Source organism: Trachymyrmex cornetzi, unplaced genomic scaffold (genome assembly GCF_001594075.2).
Source record: "Trachymyrmex cornetzi isolate Tcor2-1 unplaced genomic scaffold, Tcor1.1 scaffold361, whole genome shotgun sequence".
Taxonomy (NCBI): domain Eukaryota; kingdom Metazoa; phylum Arthropoda; class Insecta; order Hymenoptera; family Formicidae; genus Trachymyrmex; species Trachymyrmex cornetzi.
In genome coordinates this window covers 182,326-201,261 of record NW_017298332.1, presented here as the reverse complement: position 1 = coordinate 201,261, position 18,936 = coordinate 182,326, and the positions used below count along the sequence as shown (strand labels likewise).

The 18,936-nt window shown below is 31.6% G+C and overlaps 2 protein-coding genes across 7 annotated transcripts in view; both read left to right on the top strand.

Annotated features, from left to right (window-relative positions):
• LOC108763485 (venom serine protease-like) overlaps positions 1-3,223 on the top strand; it is a 9,342-nt gene extending 6,119 nt beyond the window's left edge. Inside the window, exons 2-8 of the mRNA XM_018511138.1 lie at positions 468-652; positions 847-1,041; positions 1,650-1,854; positions 2,359-2,559; positions 2,631-2,761; positions 2,893-3,049; positions 3,142-3,223. Of these exons, the coding sequence (XP_018366640.1) occupies positions 468-652; positions 847-1,041; positions 1,650-1,854; positions 2,359-2,559; positions 2,631-2,761; positions 2,893-3,049; positions 3,142-3,167 (1,100 nt within the window). The 3' untranslated portion in view covers positions 3,168-3,223. The remainder of the gene's footprint in view (positions 1-467; positions 653-846; positions 1,042-1,649; positions 1,855-2,358; positions 2,560-2,630; positions 2,762-2,892; positions 3,050-3,141) is intronic.
• LOC108763484 (Ankyrin-repeat, SH3-domain, and Proline-rich-region containing Protein) overlaps positions 1-18,936 on the top strand; it is a 102,080-nt gene that overhangs the window by 77,564 nt on the left and 5,580 nt on the right. For all 6 annotated transcript variants that reach the window (XM_018511136.1, XM_018511135.1, XM_018511137.1 and 3 more), the window contains 2 exons: positions 17,135-17,373; positions 18,216-18,717. In XM_018511136.1, coding sequence (XP_018366638.1) covers positions 17,135-17,373; positions 18,216-18,717 — 741 coding nt within the window. The remainder of the gene's footprint in view (positions 1-17,134; positions 17,374-18,215; positions 18,718-18,936) is intronic.

Sequence of the window (18,936 nt, the reverse complement as noted above, 5' to 3'; positions counted from 1 at the left end):
AGAGAAGCCTGTAGGCTGTGATTGTTGGTCGTCGATTTAGAAAAAAGTAACGGAAAAGTAACGAAAAGTTACTTTCTCAGGTAACGGTAACTGTAACGAGTTACTTTTAAAAATCGGTAACTAGTAACGGTAACTTGTTACTTTTTCTACTCAGTAACGAGTAACTGTAACTTGTTACTTTTAAAAAGTAACTTTCCATTCCCTGACATACACACACAACATACTACTTACAATGCATAACAATACATAAGATATAAAATATAGATATATTAACATCTTCTATTTCGTTCATTTTATTATTATTCTAGATAAACAAATTTACAATGACTTGTTGACAACAAAATGAAATGATGAACTTTATCAATTAATATTATCGAATTTAGATGTCGTAAATGTCACATTGAAAACTCTATACTAATACGGAGTTTTATTAGTTATGTAATTATAAAGCAGTATAATTATTATAGTCAAGGTTTTATTCGGCTTGGTGCTGTCTCTTTTGGTGCTAAATGGAGTTGAACCTAATTGTAACGAGGTTTTGTATTTAGAAGAGGGACAAACGTATCAACTATATAACTATCCGAAAGAAAACAATTGCACTTGGCAATTTTACAGCCCCATTAGTTTCGAAGCAACTTGTTATATTGATATAGTAAGTTTGTTATATAAATTTTGTTTGAAATTTGGACATATTATACACATATATATATTTCAATTAGATTTTTAAGCATATTATAAAAATTTTATTCAAGTTTAGAATTTGTATTATTATAATCATTGCCAAAGTTGTTAGTGAAGGACAAAAAGAACGCGCATGCACAAATAATTTAATAAATTATTTTACAGGACTGTAATGAAAATGGACTTCGTGTTAATGATGAACGTTCTACATTTATCTTCTGTGGTACTAATCCATTTGCTTTCGAAGGATTTAATTCATTTATTACTATAACATTTGTCTCGCCATTTAATCCAGGTCAATTTATGTGTGAAATTGAAACTGAAATTGAAACCTCCTGTCAGTGTGGTAAGAAAAAAGTGGTAAGTTAAATTAAACTTTAGGAAATGCTACACTTATTTATTGGAATGTTTTGATTTATTTCGTATTTGTTGCTTCACGCAAAAGAAAATAGATTGAGTGATACAGCAAAGCTACAGCTTACTGCGCGAATTCAACATCTATACATTGAAAAAAAATATAGTCAATTTTAATAAATATTTAGTTGAATACTGCCAACTAAATATTTATTAAATATAAAGATATATTTATTTGATACAAGAAATGTCAATTTGAATTAACAATCTTTTTTTTTACTGAACAAATATTTATTTACTGTAAGTAAATGTTTAGTTGGCAGTATTGAACTAAATATTTATTAAAATTGACTATATTTTTTTCTCAGTGTAACTATAAAAAAAATTTGCTGGTTTAACAAATCGCTAATATTATTCAGTTGTCAACTTCGCTACTTTAACAAGAAAACCGTCTGTCCGTATATTATGACAGTAGATTTATTAAATCAGTGAAATTTTTAGTTTTTTTCCGTATTCTTTGTAATTTGGCTTTAATCAACTATGTAACAATTTATTAAAAATAGTAATTTGTTCAGTATTAATAAATATTATTTATATTGCTTACTGATTGTTAGACTAGAATAGTAGGCGGTGAGGAAACTGATGTAAATGAATTTCCTTGTATGGTAGGATTTGTTAACATACGTACAGATCCTAATATAATTTACTGTGGTGGTACTATAATATCTGAACGTCATATACTAACAGCAGCGCATTGCGTACACAACATAACGATTAATGAGACTGTCGTAGATATTGGCGAACATGATACAAGCACAGGTAATTGTTGATAAGATATACACATCTAAATAATATTTAAAGTCTATAAATATTTGAAAGACATTAAGCAAATGAAATTTATGATTACAGTTGCAATAATGTAAAATTAATTTGAACAACTATTTTCTGCTTATAATACAAATTTATTTGAAAAAGTTAATGGTATAAAACTTTTATAATTTTTTGTTATTAGAAAAAAGATGTTTTCATAGGAAGGGAGCAAATACTATTTTTAATTTTTTTTATTTATAATCATAAATATAGTACTTCATTCTTTACTGAATTGAAACTTTTTATTCAAAGTTACGAGGGATGAGTCGCTAATAATGAAGTAACATTTAATACAAATAGAGTTTAAAACATTATCATTTATATGTAAAAAATAATGAATGTAATGAAATAAGCATCATTTGTTAATATAAGATTTTTATAGTATAATATAAGATACATATGAATTTAATATCGGAGTTTATATTAAATTTGTACATTATACTTTGCGGATAGGTCATGATACCAATGCAACCGAGATATATAAGCTAAACAAATGTATGATTCATCCTTACTATGATATGAAAGAGACCGATAATGATATAGCTATTTGTGAGACTGCTAAAAGCATCAAATATAGCGCTGAGGTTGGTCCGGTATGCTTACCATTTAAGCATAAAAACGACTCGTTCATTGATGAAAGCGTCACTGCGTTGGGTTAGCATTTCCTGAGTATTTTCATAGTTACTATAATATAATTATTTGTTTTAACATCATTCAATCTTTAGGCTGGGGTTTACTGGAATTTCTCGGCGAGAAACCCGTTACGCTCCAAAAAGTAAATTTAACTGCAGTATTATGTGAAAAATACTCAAATAGTAAAATATGTACTTTTGCTCCGGGAAAGGATACGTGTCAGGTGAAGAATTAGTTTCTTTATTGTGAATTGAAAATATTAATTAAATGTACAAAATGTATTTTTCAAGAATTGTGATGCAAAAAACTATCTTTAAATAATAGATTTCTTTTTTTTCTGTTTGTGTAACCTAGATGGATAGTGGCGGACCTGTTTTATGGCAAGATTCTATCACACATAATTTAGTATTGATTGGTATTATAAGTAAAGGTATCGGCTGTGCTTCAGGTGAACCTGGTATAAACACACGTGTAGGTACTTATATCGACTGGATAGAATCTGTAACTCAAGGTAAGAGTCGGCGAAAAGGCGAATTAGATGTATGAAAACTGTATCATTGTAAAAGAGGATTGATGTAATATGTACCGTTATTTTTATTATAGGCGTACAATATTGCAAAATTGAATGAGCCTTGCATGGTTAAAAATAAGAACCGTTTTAAAAGATTATGGACCTCTGCTGACGCTTTATTATATGTATTTACTATTATACACTTTTAAAAATATGTATAATATATATTTTAATTATATCTGCTAATACACATTGATATATACATATATAAATATATGTGTCATGTATATGTGAGTGTAATGTATACATCGTGTACTCGCGCACGCACGCGCTCGCACACACATGTACACACACACACATGTGCGTAAAATATGTATAATGTAGATGTATAAAATTTCAATTATATGTTTTCAATATTCAATTGTATCTGCTTTAACATATAAATATTACAAACTTGAGCATAACTAATTATTGTTTATCATTTATTGCTATTTTTGCCATTTAGAATTATATGTTTTTATCTTTTCGATCCATTCCTCTCACGATTAAAATTTATTTGTTTGAGTTTGAAATTCTGGTGTCATTTTAATTTTTTTGAGAGGGGGGTAGCTTAACAGATGTAGTGCGAAGTCAATGTGAAAAATTCACTTTATGAATACTAAAACATAATGTTTAAAGGGACAGGTTTATAAAAATAGTCTTTTATTTTTACATTACTAATACATTTTCTATACAAATTATTTAAATCTTTTTTAATAGAAATTGGAATAGTTTTATAATTATATTATTCTATAATGTTTAAACAGATTATTAAATATGTATTAAAATTTTAATCTTTATTATATAAAAGAACTAGAAGTTTTTTCTCTATGTGCCCTTTGAGCGGAGATATTGCGATGCAAATCTCTGAATTTTTGAATTTGATCATCACTTTTAAGATACGTCGTTATTATTATTATTAATGTTGTCGATCACTCAGAATGTATGGAATTTTTGGCGCAAGAGGCACTAGGCGATGCATAGTTGGATGCATTCGGAAACACCAATGTCGAACGCAGTCATTCTTTGCATTTTACACATTCTACACTCCGCAGACATCAGGAGTGCGTTTGGAGAGCGCATTATCAGTGCTATTTGTGTCATACTATCCTTGTTTCTTGAGAGCGAGCGTGACAACGCATTGGTCTGCTATGTTAGAGATCCCGAGTTCGGTTCCCGGTAAAACCAAAAATATTTTCATATGCTCGTATCTCTTCTCGGAAGGAAACGGCAATCCATCGAGAGTATCTTTGTCAAGAGCACTTTTCTAGTATAATTTCGTCGTTCGGAGTCGACGTTAAAAACTGTAGGTCCCATATAATTGTGTACCATACAGCCATCGTGTGCCTCATAAGTATATGAGAGAAGTCATCACGCTCGGCCACAAGCAATAGGACTGAGAAGGAAGAATATCCTTGTTTCACGTCTATAATCTCAATAACGATTGAACCGATCAAATTCCATGTATGCTCAATGAGTATATACGAAACGAAAATGAGGTTATTTTATGTTCATGTCATGTCGTGAATGAAAATTACGATCTAGTTTTAAGAAATGTAATGGAGCAAGCACTGTGAGTAATAACGAGCTTCTTTTCCACGCAATCCGTATTATAAGTTTGATCACGCATTCGCAGAGAAATTGAACGAATGCGTGTGGGTCTCAGCATATGCATGTATACATACGCGCGAAAAATACTATCGATGATTATTCATTGATTCATTGATAAAAAATGTACCATTCGGTGCGTTTTTTTTTTGTGAAACGGATAAATCAAGCAGAAAAAAGTGTCGTTCAATTATATTAAATTAGTTATTAAATATTTAAATATATATATATATATACTTAAATATTTAATTAAAAATTAATGATAAAAATTATGAGGAAAAACGCGAAGCTCTTAATTAACTGAGAATTAATTCGTGTCCCCTTTATGCATAAAATGAAAATCCACTTTTCTAGACAGTCACTAATTTTCAATATTAAGAAGGAGAGTGTGAGTTAACACGATAGATACAAATTTTAATGGAATAAAAATTCGTCCCTCTCGACATTCGTTTTCTAAATTGAAATGTTTTAAACGTTTGTCTTTCAAACCTTTTGAATTTGTACGTGTACCTATCCGCCTTTGTAGAGTGGATTGATGTATCGATGTCATCACTACGCTACACTCTGATTCAATTCGTAAAAGCTGCGCGTGGCTCGGCTCGCGTGGGCATACCTTGTTAATTGAGCATTGTTCAGATCGTTACGTCTATACGGCGTAATGGAAAACGATAGCTGTGGTTTGCAATGCGACACGCCGCCGCGATAATAACTCCGAAAGGGCGAAACACGCTTCGTTATGGATATTCTCTAACGAATCGATGCGGCAGAGAAACGTCGGTTATGCGTCGACAGCACCTGCGACGGAAAAAAATTGCAATGATCCAGGGATCTCTTGTAGCGTTTCGTCGTTTAATAAACGATTGGGTGTACTTGGCGGACAATCGTGAATACGCTCCTTCAAATGCGTTCTCTATATAAAAAGAGTTCCCTCAAATACTCCGTTTGACATTTAAATAGCTGCACAATTGACATAATTTCTATGTACATAAAAAATCCAAAAAGATCTTTTTTTTATTTAATTTGATGAACGTGACAAAAATTCCACATGTATGCATGTAAAGTTCATAATTTTATTCTTTTTGGAAATATTTAATCATGATTCATGTATGAATAATAATATAATTTTAGTTTTTGTATTTTTGCCATGTAGTTTATGCGATATTGACTTGGGAGTGTAATTGTATTCTGTATTTTATCATTCGCTTTTATTCAAAAGCAAGTAACAGAAACCAACAATCAGTATACAATTAATTCAAATCTACACATGTGAAAGAGAAGAAAAAAGAGAGAAAGCGACAGAGATTTTTCTAATTTTATTTCAAAAAAAACTTAGGAACTATAAAACTATAATTTTTTTTTATCTCTAGCAAGAATCCGCAAAACTTTTCACAGTAATCGCCCAAGATTTATCACACTCTTATGTCACGAGGCAACATCTTCGCGCCTTTCGCCCCTTTCAATTTCTAATCACGTCCAACTGTTTTATTATCTTTTGCTGAGTCTTGAAAGTTTCAGTAGCCAAACTTGTTGCAATTTGCTGCAAGTTCAAATGATTTGGCAAGAAATCTCCCGGCAGGAAACTCCGCACCAACGTACATCTCTGCCGTATTTCCCGGCAGACTCATATACAGCGGACTAATTTATTATGCAATGCACGAGGTTAACCGTATTCGAGAATTTTTCATTGCTTAAACCTTTTTGCAAAATTCATATGAAATTCGTAATATTTGTACGTAGCAAAATATTAATTTTGATATACAAGAAATCCCAAAAATAATGTGCGAAAGAATTTAAAGTACATATAGTTATACGTGTCTGGGTATATTTACATTTGAGAAAAATTATCGTATGAGAAAAATTATGTTAAAGTAAAAAATATATTTAAATTTAAATTCATAATTTTTAACTCTTAGTACACAGACGACTTTTTAGTCTCACATTACGATGAGTTCTGTTTCCAATTAATTTTTCGTTACTTTTACATTAACTCTTATAGTACGCACAATTGGGTTATTTGTGTCTTATTTATTTCTTTGAAATATCAAGAATACTTGGCAATGCATTTTATCCTTATCTTTTTCTTTTTTTTTAAACACACAACTTTAAAAATACGTTCTAAAACATTTGTAAAAGTATATGTTGAAGTATAAAAGTCATTTAATTTTTGTATATTTAAAAGTGATAAAAACAAGTCAAAACGATCCATCATGTGTAAAGGATCGGATTGTGTAATTAAAGATTAAATATACAAAAATTCTTACATATACTCTTTAACATCTTTAGAAAATATTTGTAAGTTTCTCTCTCTGTATTTAAAAAAAATATGTATACGTATTATAACTAATTACTTGATGTTTCTTATTTCAAAGAAAAGAAATATGCAAGACATCGAATGACCCAATTATGTATACTAATAATTAATTTTGATATTACGAGAATTTTATTTTCTTTTTTGTTCATATCAAGAGAAACATGTATTATAGAACACGAATTAAATTATTTATAATTATAGAACATTTCTTAATTTCCTGCGAGATCATCTGATGGTTCACATAAAACGATCATTTCTTCTCAAAATGCGAAATACTTGAACGAAATGTTAAATTGCCGTTAACGAACATGCGAAGATAAAAACACCAACTTCCGTCGTTTGAGTTTCACCAATCTATTTTCGTAGATCGGCGATATCTCTCGTCAACGGGAATCCATCTCGTTTCGGTAAACGTGATAAGGGAGATTTATCCTGTCTTCACATTGGGAAGCGCGATTAATCTTCGGTGTGGCACGGTCAGCGACATCGAGCATATTTCCAGCTAGGTTTATACTTTGCCGGTTTATAAATGAAATCCAAATACAAATCGATGGTTCGAAAATGGTTCGCGTGCTCGCTATTCACGGCCGAGAATCATCCCCGGAAAATAAATTGGAAAGTTTCGACTAGAATCGACCGACCGCGCGTTTCGTTTCCGCGCTACGCTTTTATAGAATGCAATTGCACGGAACTCGTCCGTGGTCGCACTGGCTGGTAAATCATTCTCGGACAAACGCCGAAATATTTGAAACATCGAAAAGCAAGGAAATTGCACGGAAAAACAGAAAGGTATTTCTTAATTCTTTAATGTGATTCGCCTATAATATGTTTTCGTTGAGAAGCTCATTTAATCAAATCAAACAAAATTTGATTGGATCAATTAAATCTTTCGTTTGGATACGGGCAAATAAATCCTTTAATCGACATAACAAAATAATATAGTTAGAAATTTTTTTATTATAATTGAATGAATCTAAATTTTTGGTTGGTATTTTATTCCAACTTTGTTCACATTAAACCAAATTTGTAAGTTAATATTATTAAATTTTCTTATTAATTTTGCATCTATAACTAAAATTAGAGTGTAAGAATTCCGGAACTGGGATAGAAAATCGTTAACGCTAGCCGAGTCATCTATAGAAATTCTAATGGAAGCCCGAAAGAGTTCACTTTGATGAAAGAGAGGATGTGTCTACTCGACACTGTCGATGACTGTCGAGTTTCAAACCTTACGCGGGTGCATTATTTATAACGCATCACGTCGTATTCTTTTTAATATTTAGCTGCACTACTGGAAAAAAGAGTCTGATTATATCAGTCGAAATTCTGGTTGAAAATAAACAAATCAGAATTTTCTACACTGCAAGAAATGATATTATATCAACAGTATTATTTCAATTGAAAATAATTTTGTTAATTCAATAACACCATTAATAGAACAAACACATTCTCTTATTTTAATAGACTTTTATTTGTTTTATCAATACTGTTATTAAATCGATAAAATTATTCTCAATTAAAATAATGCTGTTGATATAACATCATTTTGTTTTAATTGATTAAATTTAGTTGAGATAACTAGAATTCTGATTGATGCAATTCGAATTTTCTGATTCGTCCATTTTCAATCAGAAATTTTTCTCAGTATGCACGTCTTACTAACAGCAGTATCCTGTACTGGTTAGCACGTTCAACACAAATATATATATTTTTTTTTAAATAGTGAGATGAATAGTGAATGCATTTTTTGCTGCTATTATAAAATTTTGTTGAAACACAAATAAATTGATGCATTTGAAAGATTTGATTAGTGTAATATTTCACATTTTTTATTTACCGATGATATTTTTTGTTAATACTCTGAGGAAAATGTTTTGGTATGTATAATCATTTATTTTGTTGATATGTGATTAACAAAATTTTGTTTATTTTTTGCATTTAAAAATTACGTTATTCTAGTCAAAATGTGATTAGAATTACCAAATTTTAATTAAAACACAATTTTTAAACGAAAAAATAAGAAAGATTTGTTAGTTATACATCAACAAGATAAATAATTATATTAAACAATTAATGCACCACACATTTCTGTAAAATAATATAACAAATTCAAATAACAATTTAATAAATTCAATTAACAATATCGTAACTAAAAAATTTTGTTTGTTTCAACTAAATGGGTTTCTCAGTGTATTTGCCATCAAAATTGAATGAGTCGAGAAAGCGAGTTGTGTACAACTACTTACATACAGAAAACTAAACATCAATATATAGAAAAAAAAAATTTTTCGATTTCGCAGCGGAAAAAAGTGGAACACTGCTTGAACGGGCAGATTTCTCGGCGATCACTCTCGCTTGAACAAATATCAATTTTGCTGAACAGATTACATGTTGACGCGATGATCAATTATATATCGTAATAATACAATAACAATTGCGATCGTGACAGTTGAATCCAGATGGTAGTCTGTTACATTTAATTGTTCTTGCAATTTATTCGACCGATGTCCGTTCGAGCGGGTAACGTTTGCACAAACGTCAGATCCGATCGTCCGAGCGGCTCTTTTTTTCCTCATCGCTGCGGAATTCGCGCACCGATCGAAACAAGCGCGACGCTCCCCTTTACCTTTTATATGTGCACATACGTTGCACGATATTGACACGCAACACGTGATGACCACACCCAGCGGAACACGCTATGAACAGGCTTGCCATAATTTTCATGACCCAATCCTTGATGTACGAAAAAAAGGCTCGAGATTTTTTTATATGTGGAACAATACTCGGTACACAAATAATCTCGTAATAGTGTCAAATCGTTTTGTCTTATCAATTTCCATTTCCAACAATATAGTTTGATTTTAATCTCGATTATTTATTTTAATTTTTTTCTAATTTTTACAAAATGCAGTACTGTAATTGATTTATTTATGTCTGATGTAGATTAACTTTCTCTCTAAAATTTGAAAATTGAGCCACTCCTTTTCAAGACTGGATTCAATTTTCAATATTTAGAGATAAAGAGATTCCACTTTAAAAAATTGTTAATTTCTGTTCAACTCGCTCTTCTTTTTTTTTTAATATCCATTTTTACCTAATATTCATTTTTAATATAGATTAATTTTAATTTTGCATGGTTTACTTACTTTTTATCTTTTTCTAGTTTTAAGAATTAGAAAAGAGTAAAACGTGAATGAAACCGAGAGAAAAATTAATCTTCATTAGTAGAAATTTACATAATTAAATTAGAATAAATTAAACCGAAATTAAAATTAATCTACATTGGTGGAAACGGGCATAAATAAATCAATTAAAGTACTTACGCCCGATTATAGGAAAAAATACTACAATACTATCTATTTACTTTAAATCATAACATGACAGTTCCAACGTTGATCGCTTTTCCTGATTTGATGGAGTACATTTGATGGATATTACATTTTTAGTAAAGTATAATAAAAGCTGGTAAATGAAAAGCAAATAAGGTGTAGCTGTATTTCCGCGGAAATGTGTGTCCGTGCGTTTTGCTTGTTAAAAATAGATATATATAAAGTGGATTAAAGGATGGATATAAAAAACCGGTCACTACACGTCGCAGTTTTTTTTTTGCAGAAATATAACAAAAGAGAAATTAAGACTGAACAATTCAAGTCGTTCAGAAATTAATAAAGAATATTTGAATATACAACGTTGACACTTGAATAAAGAAAATTTCATATGTTGGACGTTTTAAATCGTAGATAGAACGCTTGACAGCTATTGGAATCCTGGTTGCTCTGGTACAATTTTGTATGGCGCGAGCTCGCCCATATGCATTTTCATAGCGCATTTTCATCGTTTCACATTGCGTTGTGTGTGTACGATGTTGATAAATTCAATCAGTTTCGCACACTTCGCGTCGAGTACCGTGTAAATTCTATCATCGCTCTGAAATTGATTGTAGACTCTTAAGATGCGAAAAATAAAGCGCGACAAAAGATTCCAACTTTCTTCTACATTGAGAGAAAAGTGTTTGATAATTGCATGACAAAATAATTACAGTCAATAACTTCATTTTTATATGCGGTTATTACTCCTATAATGTTAGTAGTAATAACCATATATGATAGTTCTCTCAAATATGAAAAAATTGTACTATAAACTAGTGATTTCGAATAAGTACTAATGTAGTAAACTATCAAGATATAAATATTAGGTGTTAAACTTAATTCCTGCCGTTTTTCGTCTCCGAAATTGATTTGTTTCGAAGGGAAATACCTTAATCAAAGTATTATTAATAAAGTATTATTAATTAGTAATAAAGTAGAAAATGGAGGGAATTACTTTGATTAAGGTATTCATTCATCTTCCCTTCGAAACAAATCAATTTTGGGGACGACAAACGGCGGGAATTAAGTTTAACACCTAATAGTAAATAAAATACTTTTATTCAGTAAATGCAATCGCAATTATAGTGAATTTAACTATTGTTTTTTAATTCACGTACTATTTTTTAATTACATAGTAAGAACTAAAAAATACGTTAAGAAAAAACTAAACTTTTCAGCGTGCGTGACTATTAACACAATTGACTATGGTTACGTTCAGCAGAGAAAGTAGCTTTGCAACTATTGTAAAATTAATATGATTGGTCTTGCCCTTAGTTCCTCATTGGATCTAAATGTATAAACCAATCATATATTCAAGAATTTAACAACAGTTGCAAAGCTGCTTTCTCTGCTGAATCAGCCTATATTTGCATGGCGCGTTAAAATGGCACAACTATAATGCAATCATTTTTTTCTCTCAATGTTTTAGTCTTTCCTTGAAACAAAGTTATTAATTTCCTTTTAATGAAAATCGAAGCCAATAACTCGTCTGTAAAGTTGTAAAATTGAATGGAAGATTTAACGACATGCGTTAGAGTCTCAATTTTATGTGCTCTCCTCTATCGAGACGATCTGATATCTTTGCACGTTCTCAATTCTTTAGGATGATGCTCTTCCGTCTTGACGTGTGAAATAACATTTTCATATGATTCGTCCGTGCGCGAGAGAGGTTGACGTGAAGAAATTAAATATTATCGTGGAGCGAGTGTCGGGTAAAATTCCGAAGCGACGACAGCGCGACATGTCATTTGCCGTGTATTTAAGCGACGCAACGTGGCGACGTGGATGAATCTATTGTTTAGCGCCGCAGTTGCGTCGCGCTTTATCCTATGCACATTCGCGCGTGTAAAACGCGGACGCATTCGATTGCACGCGCGGGACGTCGATCGATGGAAAGCCTCGTACCTACAGACTGTTCTCCAGCCGGAAAAGGTCGATACTTTGACAAGCGATTGTATAGAAGCATAAAGCATGGCGCTACAAAGAAAAAGGTTTCTGTAAACATGGACCGTGTAAACGAGTAGTGAAATATATCGAGCTTGAAAATTGATTTTTCACAGAATTTTAAATGTACTACTATTTCTTTATTATTCAAGACGCTGAAACGTTAAAGTTGTATTACACGTATTTTTTAGCGAAATGAAAAAAATTATAGATTTCTGTATATTGCATTTGTGAAAGTAATACAAAAAGTTTAGCGACGATTTAGAACCTGAATAAAAAAATTAGTTTAATAAGAAGTATACGTTTTTTTTTTAATAAAAAATAATCAAGATAAAATGAGAAAATTTTAAACTACAAAATTGTATTGTTAAATACAAATATTAATCTTATTAAACTGTTTCATATGTGTATATTTACTTTTATACGGAAGTATCTATACATTTTTTATTCCGGTCTTTTGCATAGACTATACTTACACTTGATATATCTTTAAACGTCAGGCAGTTATTCGCTGTCTTCGTTCTTTTATCATTTTTTATTCTTTATAATTGCTTTATTATCAGTCGCAATGCTCGTGCGTTTGTCGTATGTCGATATTTATGTACCTATACTATTCTTCGATATTCATATACATATATTCGTATTCTTGCGTATTCATATATGCATCACATTTTAAGCCGGAAATAAAGAGAAACGCTCGATGAATTCTAATTGGCTATATTTTTGAAATAATAGAAAAATATCCGTATCTTTTTGGAAGCACAAAACAATTTTTCGACATTTAAAATATTTTTAGTACAATAGTACTTTTATTTTTCATATATACAAAACGAAATATTTATTTGCGAGAGATAAAGAATGAAGAAAAATATATGCGATATTCATTTAATTGTACATCTAATGAAATTTTAATGAGAATAAGAGACGTAATGCAGTGACATTTGAAAATGAAGAAATACATCGCAGATAAAAAAAACTTATGATAATTTTTAGCTGACCTTCTTCAAGAATTTTGACTGACAAAAAGAAGTCGATTAGTCATAGGAACTGTTATTAAAATTGCAAAGCATTCCGCGGTGAGGAAAGTAGAAGAAATGTTGAAGGTGGGCGAGACTCTCGTTTCCGGAATAAGAAAGAATCTCAAGGAGCATTTGGTGGCTGCGAAATTGCCTTTGAATAGACTGACGACGGAACGTGACGTTCGCGAGAAAACGAGTTCAAGGAACGTCTCTCAACAAGTTGAGCGTTCGAGAATTTTGCGTTCTTCGATACTTTACGAATATATTCGCCCCGCGGGCTTTATGTGTATGTATGTATCCCAAGTGGCGTGAATGGGCGGGTGGCATGCATAATGAGAGGCGTTTGATTTCGTTGGCGAGACTAGCACGATTGGCTTTCATGTCTGAGCGCTATCGCGTTTCTCTGAATTCTCTCTTTCGTTCCCATGCATGTTGAAATTAACATTGATTTAATCACTTCCTCTTTAGGGCGTTAGAAAAGTTGAGCATTTGTGCATTCAGCTGAAAACTGTAACAATTAAATGTCTGATGCTCTTTATTGCTTGTCTTGTATGTTCCAATAATAAAGAAACAAATTAAATTATTGAATTATTTTTTATAAAGCTACACTTGTGTTTTATACATATAATTGGCTTTTGCGTCATAAAAGTATAATATCCGAATACATTTGAGCAGTTCAAAGACGTGATTAACCGATTCTCTGTCCTCTTCTAAAAATAAAAGTAGAAAAGACAATAAACCTCAATCAACCTTAATGGATGAGACTTTTAAGGCACGTTTCGTCGTTTAATTTAGCGTCAATATCGCCAATATCCATTAAACTTAACTGTAGTTCCATTGTTTCGCTAGTTCTTTTTGGATTCTGCCTGCAAAAGGAGATAAAGAGACAATTGAACTACTATTGAAGTTAATTGGTGTTGGCGAAATGGAGTCTAAATTAAATTCAACTACGGTAAAAGTTGAATTACGTGGAAAGAATCAACTTTCGATCCTTTCGTACATACTCCCACGCAAAATATTCACAAAATATCGCCCACCAGTCGCTCACACTTGAACTTTTTGCGCAAACGCAGTTCTATGAAATCGATGCTGCGTTATCTCACTTAGCATAAATAATATAAATTCTTGCTATATACATAATAATATTGTTGAAAAGTTCAATTTAACACGAATTGAGAAATTATTTGTATACCATGTGAGATTTAACGAACCCCATGCTAAACTAAGATTTCTTTTCTTTTTAAGACAACACACACACTCTCTCTCTCTCTCTCTCTCTCTCTCTCTGCTTTCGTGCCCGTTGCTATCCTTTGTTTTTTTCCGCTTCGTTGCAGTTTATTTTTTTTTTTTAAATACTTGATTATTGTAGTTTATCTTTTATTTTTAATACTTTATTATTTCATGATTATGTATCTTGTACAACTGTATATATTTTTCCGCTTTCTTTTTTATTCTTCATGTATTATTATTGCCGCTTTACTTTTTTCAACTTTATATATTTTTATATATTTTTTTTATCTATATTGTACATTCTTTTTCTTTGCTTACTTTTATGTTCTTATAGAAGGCTTACTTTAGAACAGAATTAAACGCTTTTATCTTTCTCTCTCGTTTTCTCTCTTTTTCTTTCCCTTCCTTTAATCATCCATTCGATCGACAAACTCATTGCCATATAAGTGAACACGTGTCGATCGATCTATGCCAATTGGCAAAAATGCTGATCGGCATGCCGATGGCTTAACGGACTACGGTCGACAAACAACACAAAAGGAGAAGTCGAGCCAAATCATCTATTTGGTATGCGAAAGCCGGTCTGCTCTTCGTAATTTGAAATCTTAGACACTGTCAGAGAATTAGTAAAGGTTAACTCTGAAATTTCATCGATTATTCGTTTTGTGAAGCAGTTGGCAGAAACAATGCATTAAGAAAGGATTTGTACTGCTCACTGTTTCTGAGAGGATAACACAATAACTCTAAGGAAATAAACGACATTAAAGAGAAGAATTTAAGGAAAAACGAATTTTTCTCCTTTAAATATTTTTTCTTCTTATTAATTACTTGCTTTACCGAAATATCTTATTCTATCCGATTGCTTTATAAGGTATAGTAATGAATCATGAATAATTTCTTGGATAATTAGATTTTTTAAGAATTAATTGCGATACGTATATATTTCAATGAATGCCCTTATCATTCAACAGAACTTCGCTGAGCTAAACATATCGACACTCATTAATCGGTTTCGTATAAATTAGAATTGCATTGACAATTTCGACGGCTATGGGATTACCAGGAAATAATGAAAGACCATAAAGGATGCCGTTCCTAGGCAGATAGATAGTACTCAGGGAGTCGACCGGGTACCAATCCAGAATTCGATAATGGAATTCCAGGTCACAGCAGATCGCTCTGTACGGCCAATACGGAGTTCCGTGTAGCAATATGTGGTTGGTTTAGTGGTCCATCGCGCACGTATAATAACTTTCTAATCTGATACGAAGTACGAGACGCCCGTTGCGCTCCTCGGCGCTTAAGAGATACCAGCCAATGGAATCCACGAAAGTGTATCGCTCTTAGATAAGTCACCCGGCGATGATTAATGCGCCCGTTAATACAACGTCATCCCCTGGCGTGTATTTTCATAACGTCCGTTAGTGTTGGGTGCAGGGTGCGCACCTCGGAGGCCCCAATTTATTATATCGAATGTCAAAGGCCACGTAAATCTCGCTCATTTTCCTGCATCAATATCTCATTTGACGTATCTCATAATGATGTATCTCGCAGTAATATCACCTAGATTTAAAAAGTTTTACGTCGTGGATAAATTATTTAATGAAAATTGGTTATGCAAAATAAATTACACGGAAAGAATGGTTTTGCTGAGAGAGTATCTAATTTAGCTATAGATACAAATCTAAAATAAATTTTGTTGAATTATTAAAATAATTATGTAAGACGTTCGAAATTTTTATTAGAATGTCAAAATTTTTTGCAGTTTTTTATGTTTAAGTTTTCTACATAATTATTTTAAGGATACAAAATTATTTTCAGATCTGTATCTAGTTAATTTTTTAGAGACCAGCAAAATTATCCTTTCCAATGAATGAAGAGATCCATTTTCGATCAAGATGGATCTTAGTGCCAAATAATAATTTTGTATAAATTTTTGCAATTGCCAGTTCAAGCAAACTGTATACCGATTACCTATTCATCTTAAAACACGGTCCTAAACTGATGCTGGAATACATAATATTGTAAATTAAATTAATAAGTAATTTTAATATTAGTAAGTATTTACTATTTTTAAATAACTTATTAATCATTGAAAATAACTTATTGACAAAAATATCACCTCAGCTGAGATTCGAACCTGGATCTTCCGAATTCTGTGCGAAAATTTTATCAGTTTGATCACTGAAGCATGTAATGATTTTAACAAAATAAATAAAATATAGAAAAGAAACGTGAATCAAAGTATTTACACATCAAAATATATTAAATAATGTGTAGTTAATGTGATGAGTGATATTTCTCTAAATTGCTTGAAAAAGTAACAATCCAAATGAGTATTAAATTATTTTTAGACCCCACGCATAAAAGTCTCGATAAGAATCTTTTATTGTTATAGCTTTTATAAAATATATATATATATATATATATATATTTTCTTTAATTTGTATTATTCTTTTTTGTCTTTATTTTCTTTTTACATGTTATTTTCTACTTATAATATCCTTATTACTTTCGTTGTTCTTGCTTTATTCTCATTATTCCTCTTTCGTTCTTTCATCCGTAGCCTCCGATCTGGACTGCATCAGAGCCCTATTCAATGAGAAGGAGAAGGAACTCTCGTTGGCCGTAGCGAAGGTCGAGGAGCTGACGCGGCAGCTGGAAGAACTCCGAGGTCGTCAGAATGCTCCCGCCGGTGGTGGAAGCGCCGGTAGCATCGGGGGCAGTCTCACGGGTGCTACCGGCAATGGACATTTGGTCACCCCAGCCAGTGCCGAACTGGAGAAACTTAGGAGGGAGCTTATGGTAAGCTCGTGTCATCGATTATAGTCTCAAGAGAGCCGACCTTGTCTCGCAAAAGCGCAGAGCACGGAAACATCACTGTTTTTGTCCTCTTTTCTATCTACGCTAATTGAATACAAACCAATTATGTTATATTTACATGTTTATAGGATGACCCAGAATTTGCGGAAAGCAGGTGTACAATGTCATTTTAAATGAAATTTAAATCTGATTTTTTTTTTATTAATTGATATTGAAATAGTTTTTTTTAGAGCGTAACAGATTGTTGTTTATTGTTTAATTATTTAATTTGGGAAAAATTTACCTTAATGAAATAAATAATAAAAATATAGAGTATTAATATTTTTGGAAAATTTTGTTGATGAATTATTGATTTAAATTTTTATAAATACGTTATTTTATTTTCGTATTGAATATTTATTGAATATTTAAGTAAAATATTTAATTTATTGATGTTTCATTTCTCATGTATATTATTCTTTCATTTCTCATGTATATTATTCTTTTTATGTGATAGAGAAATTTTTTTTTAATAAAAGATAGTAGGTATTATATAAAAGATATATATTTTAAAGTGAAAAATATTGAGATTATCTCACTTTTTTAAAAAATATGGAGAAGCATATTTTAGTTTTTATAATTTTTAATTGTGATACAATTAAAAATCGTCTTTAAGACGTCTTATGTCTCAATGTGTTGTCTGGATATGTAGTTGAGTATATGTTGATAGTTGATAACGAATTAATTATAGCGACGCTTTTATGCGTGCACTTCAAGCGTATTATAAGATATAAAGAAAAGTCAATGAAGAAAAAACCAAATTTATTTCCCCAATTTGTACGCAGTATCGCAACAAGATGAACGAACAGCAAAACCAAGTAGTATCCCAACAACGGCAGGCCTTGGCACAACGACAGGCCGAGATGGCGTCGATAGACGCGCGAATAGCTCAACTTCAAAGTCGTCTCCAGCGCAAGAGAGCATTGAATCAACGATTAACGCAAGTGGGTCCTAATGGCGGTGGTGTTAACAACACAGGATTCCCGGACACAAAGCTCGATGGTTTCAACAACAGCGGCAAGTTAAGACCGGCCGGCAATATCGCCGCGATCGAGCCGTATTCACACATACCGAACGACAATGATTTCAATCTAAACAAAAACGACCCCAAGTACCAGACACTGCCATACAACACCAAGTTTACAATGAACTTCAAGGCTATAGAAGACGACGTGAACAAAAATAAAATACAGCATTCAGCGAGCGCCTCCCAGTTGGGACAGCGACCAACCTTTCAGCAATACGGACATCAAATCGTTCACAGTCAGTCGCAGTCTCATATTCAGGGTAAGTGTTTTACTCGCAATTTAATATTTAAAACATTGAGCATCCACATAATTATTTATAACGTTAAAATTACTTGAAATTAAGTTTGTTTTCTCGGAAAGATAATTTGCCATAAATACTTATAAATTAATGGCCAACATAATAAATATAGAATTGTTATTTCATCAACAAATAATAAACATGATTTTAAATGTGGATCTAATTATCGTCAAAAATATT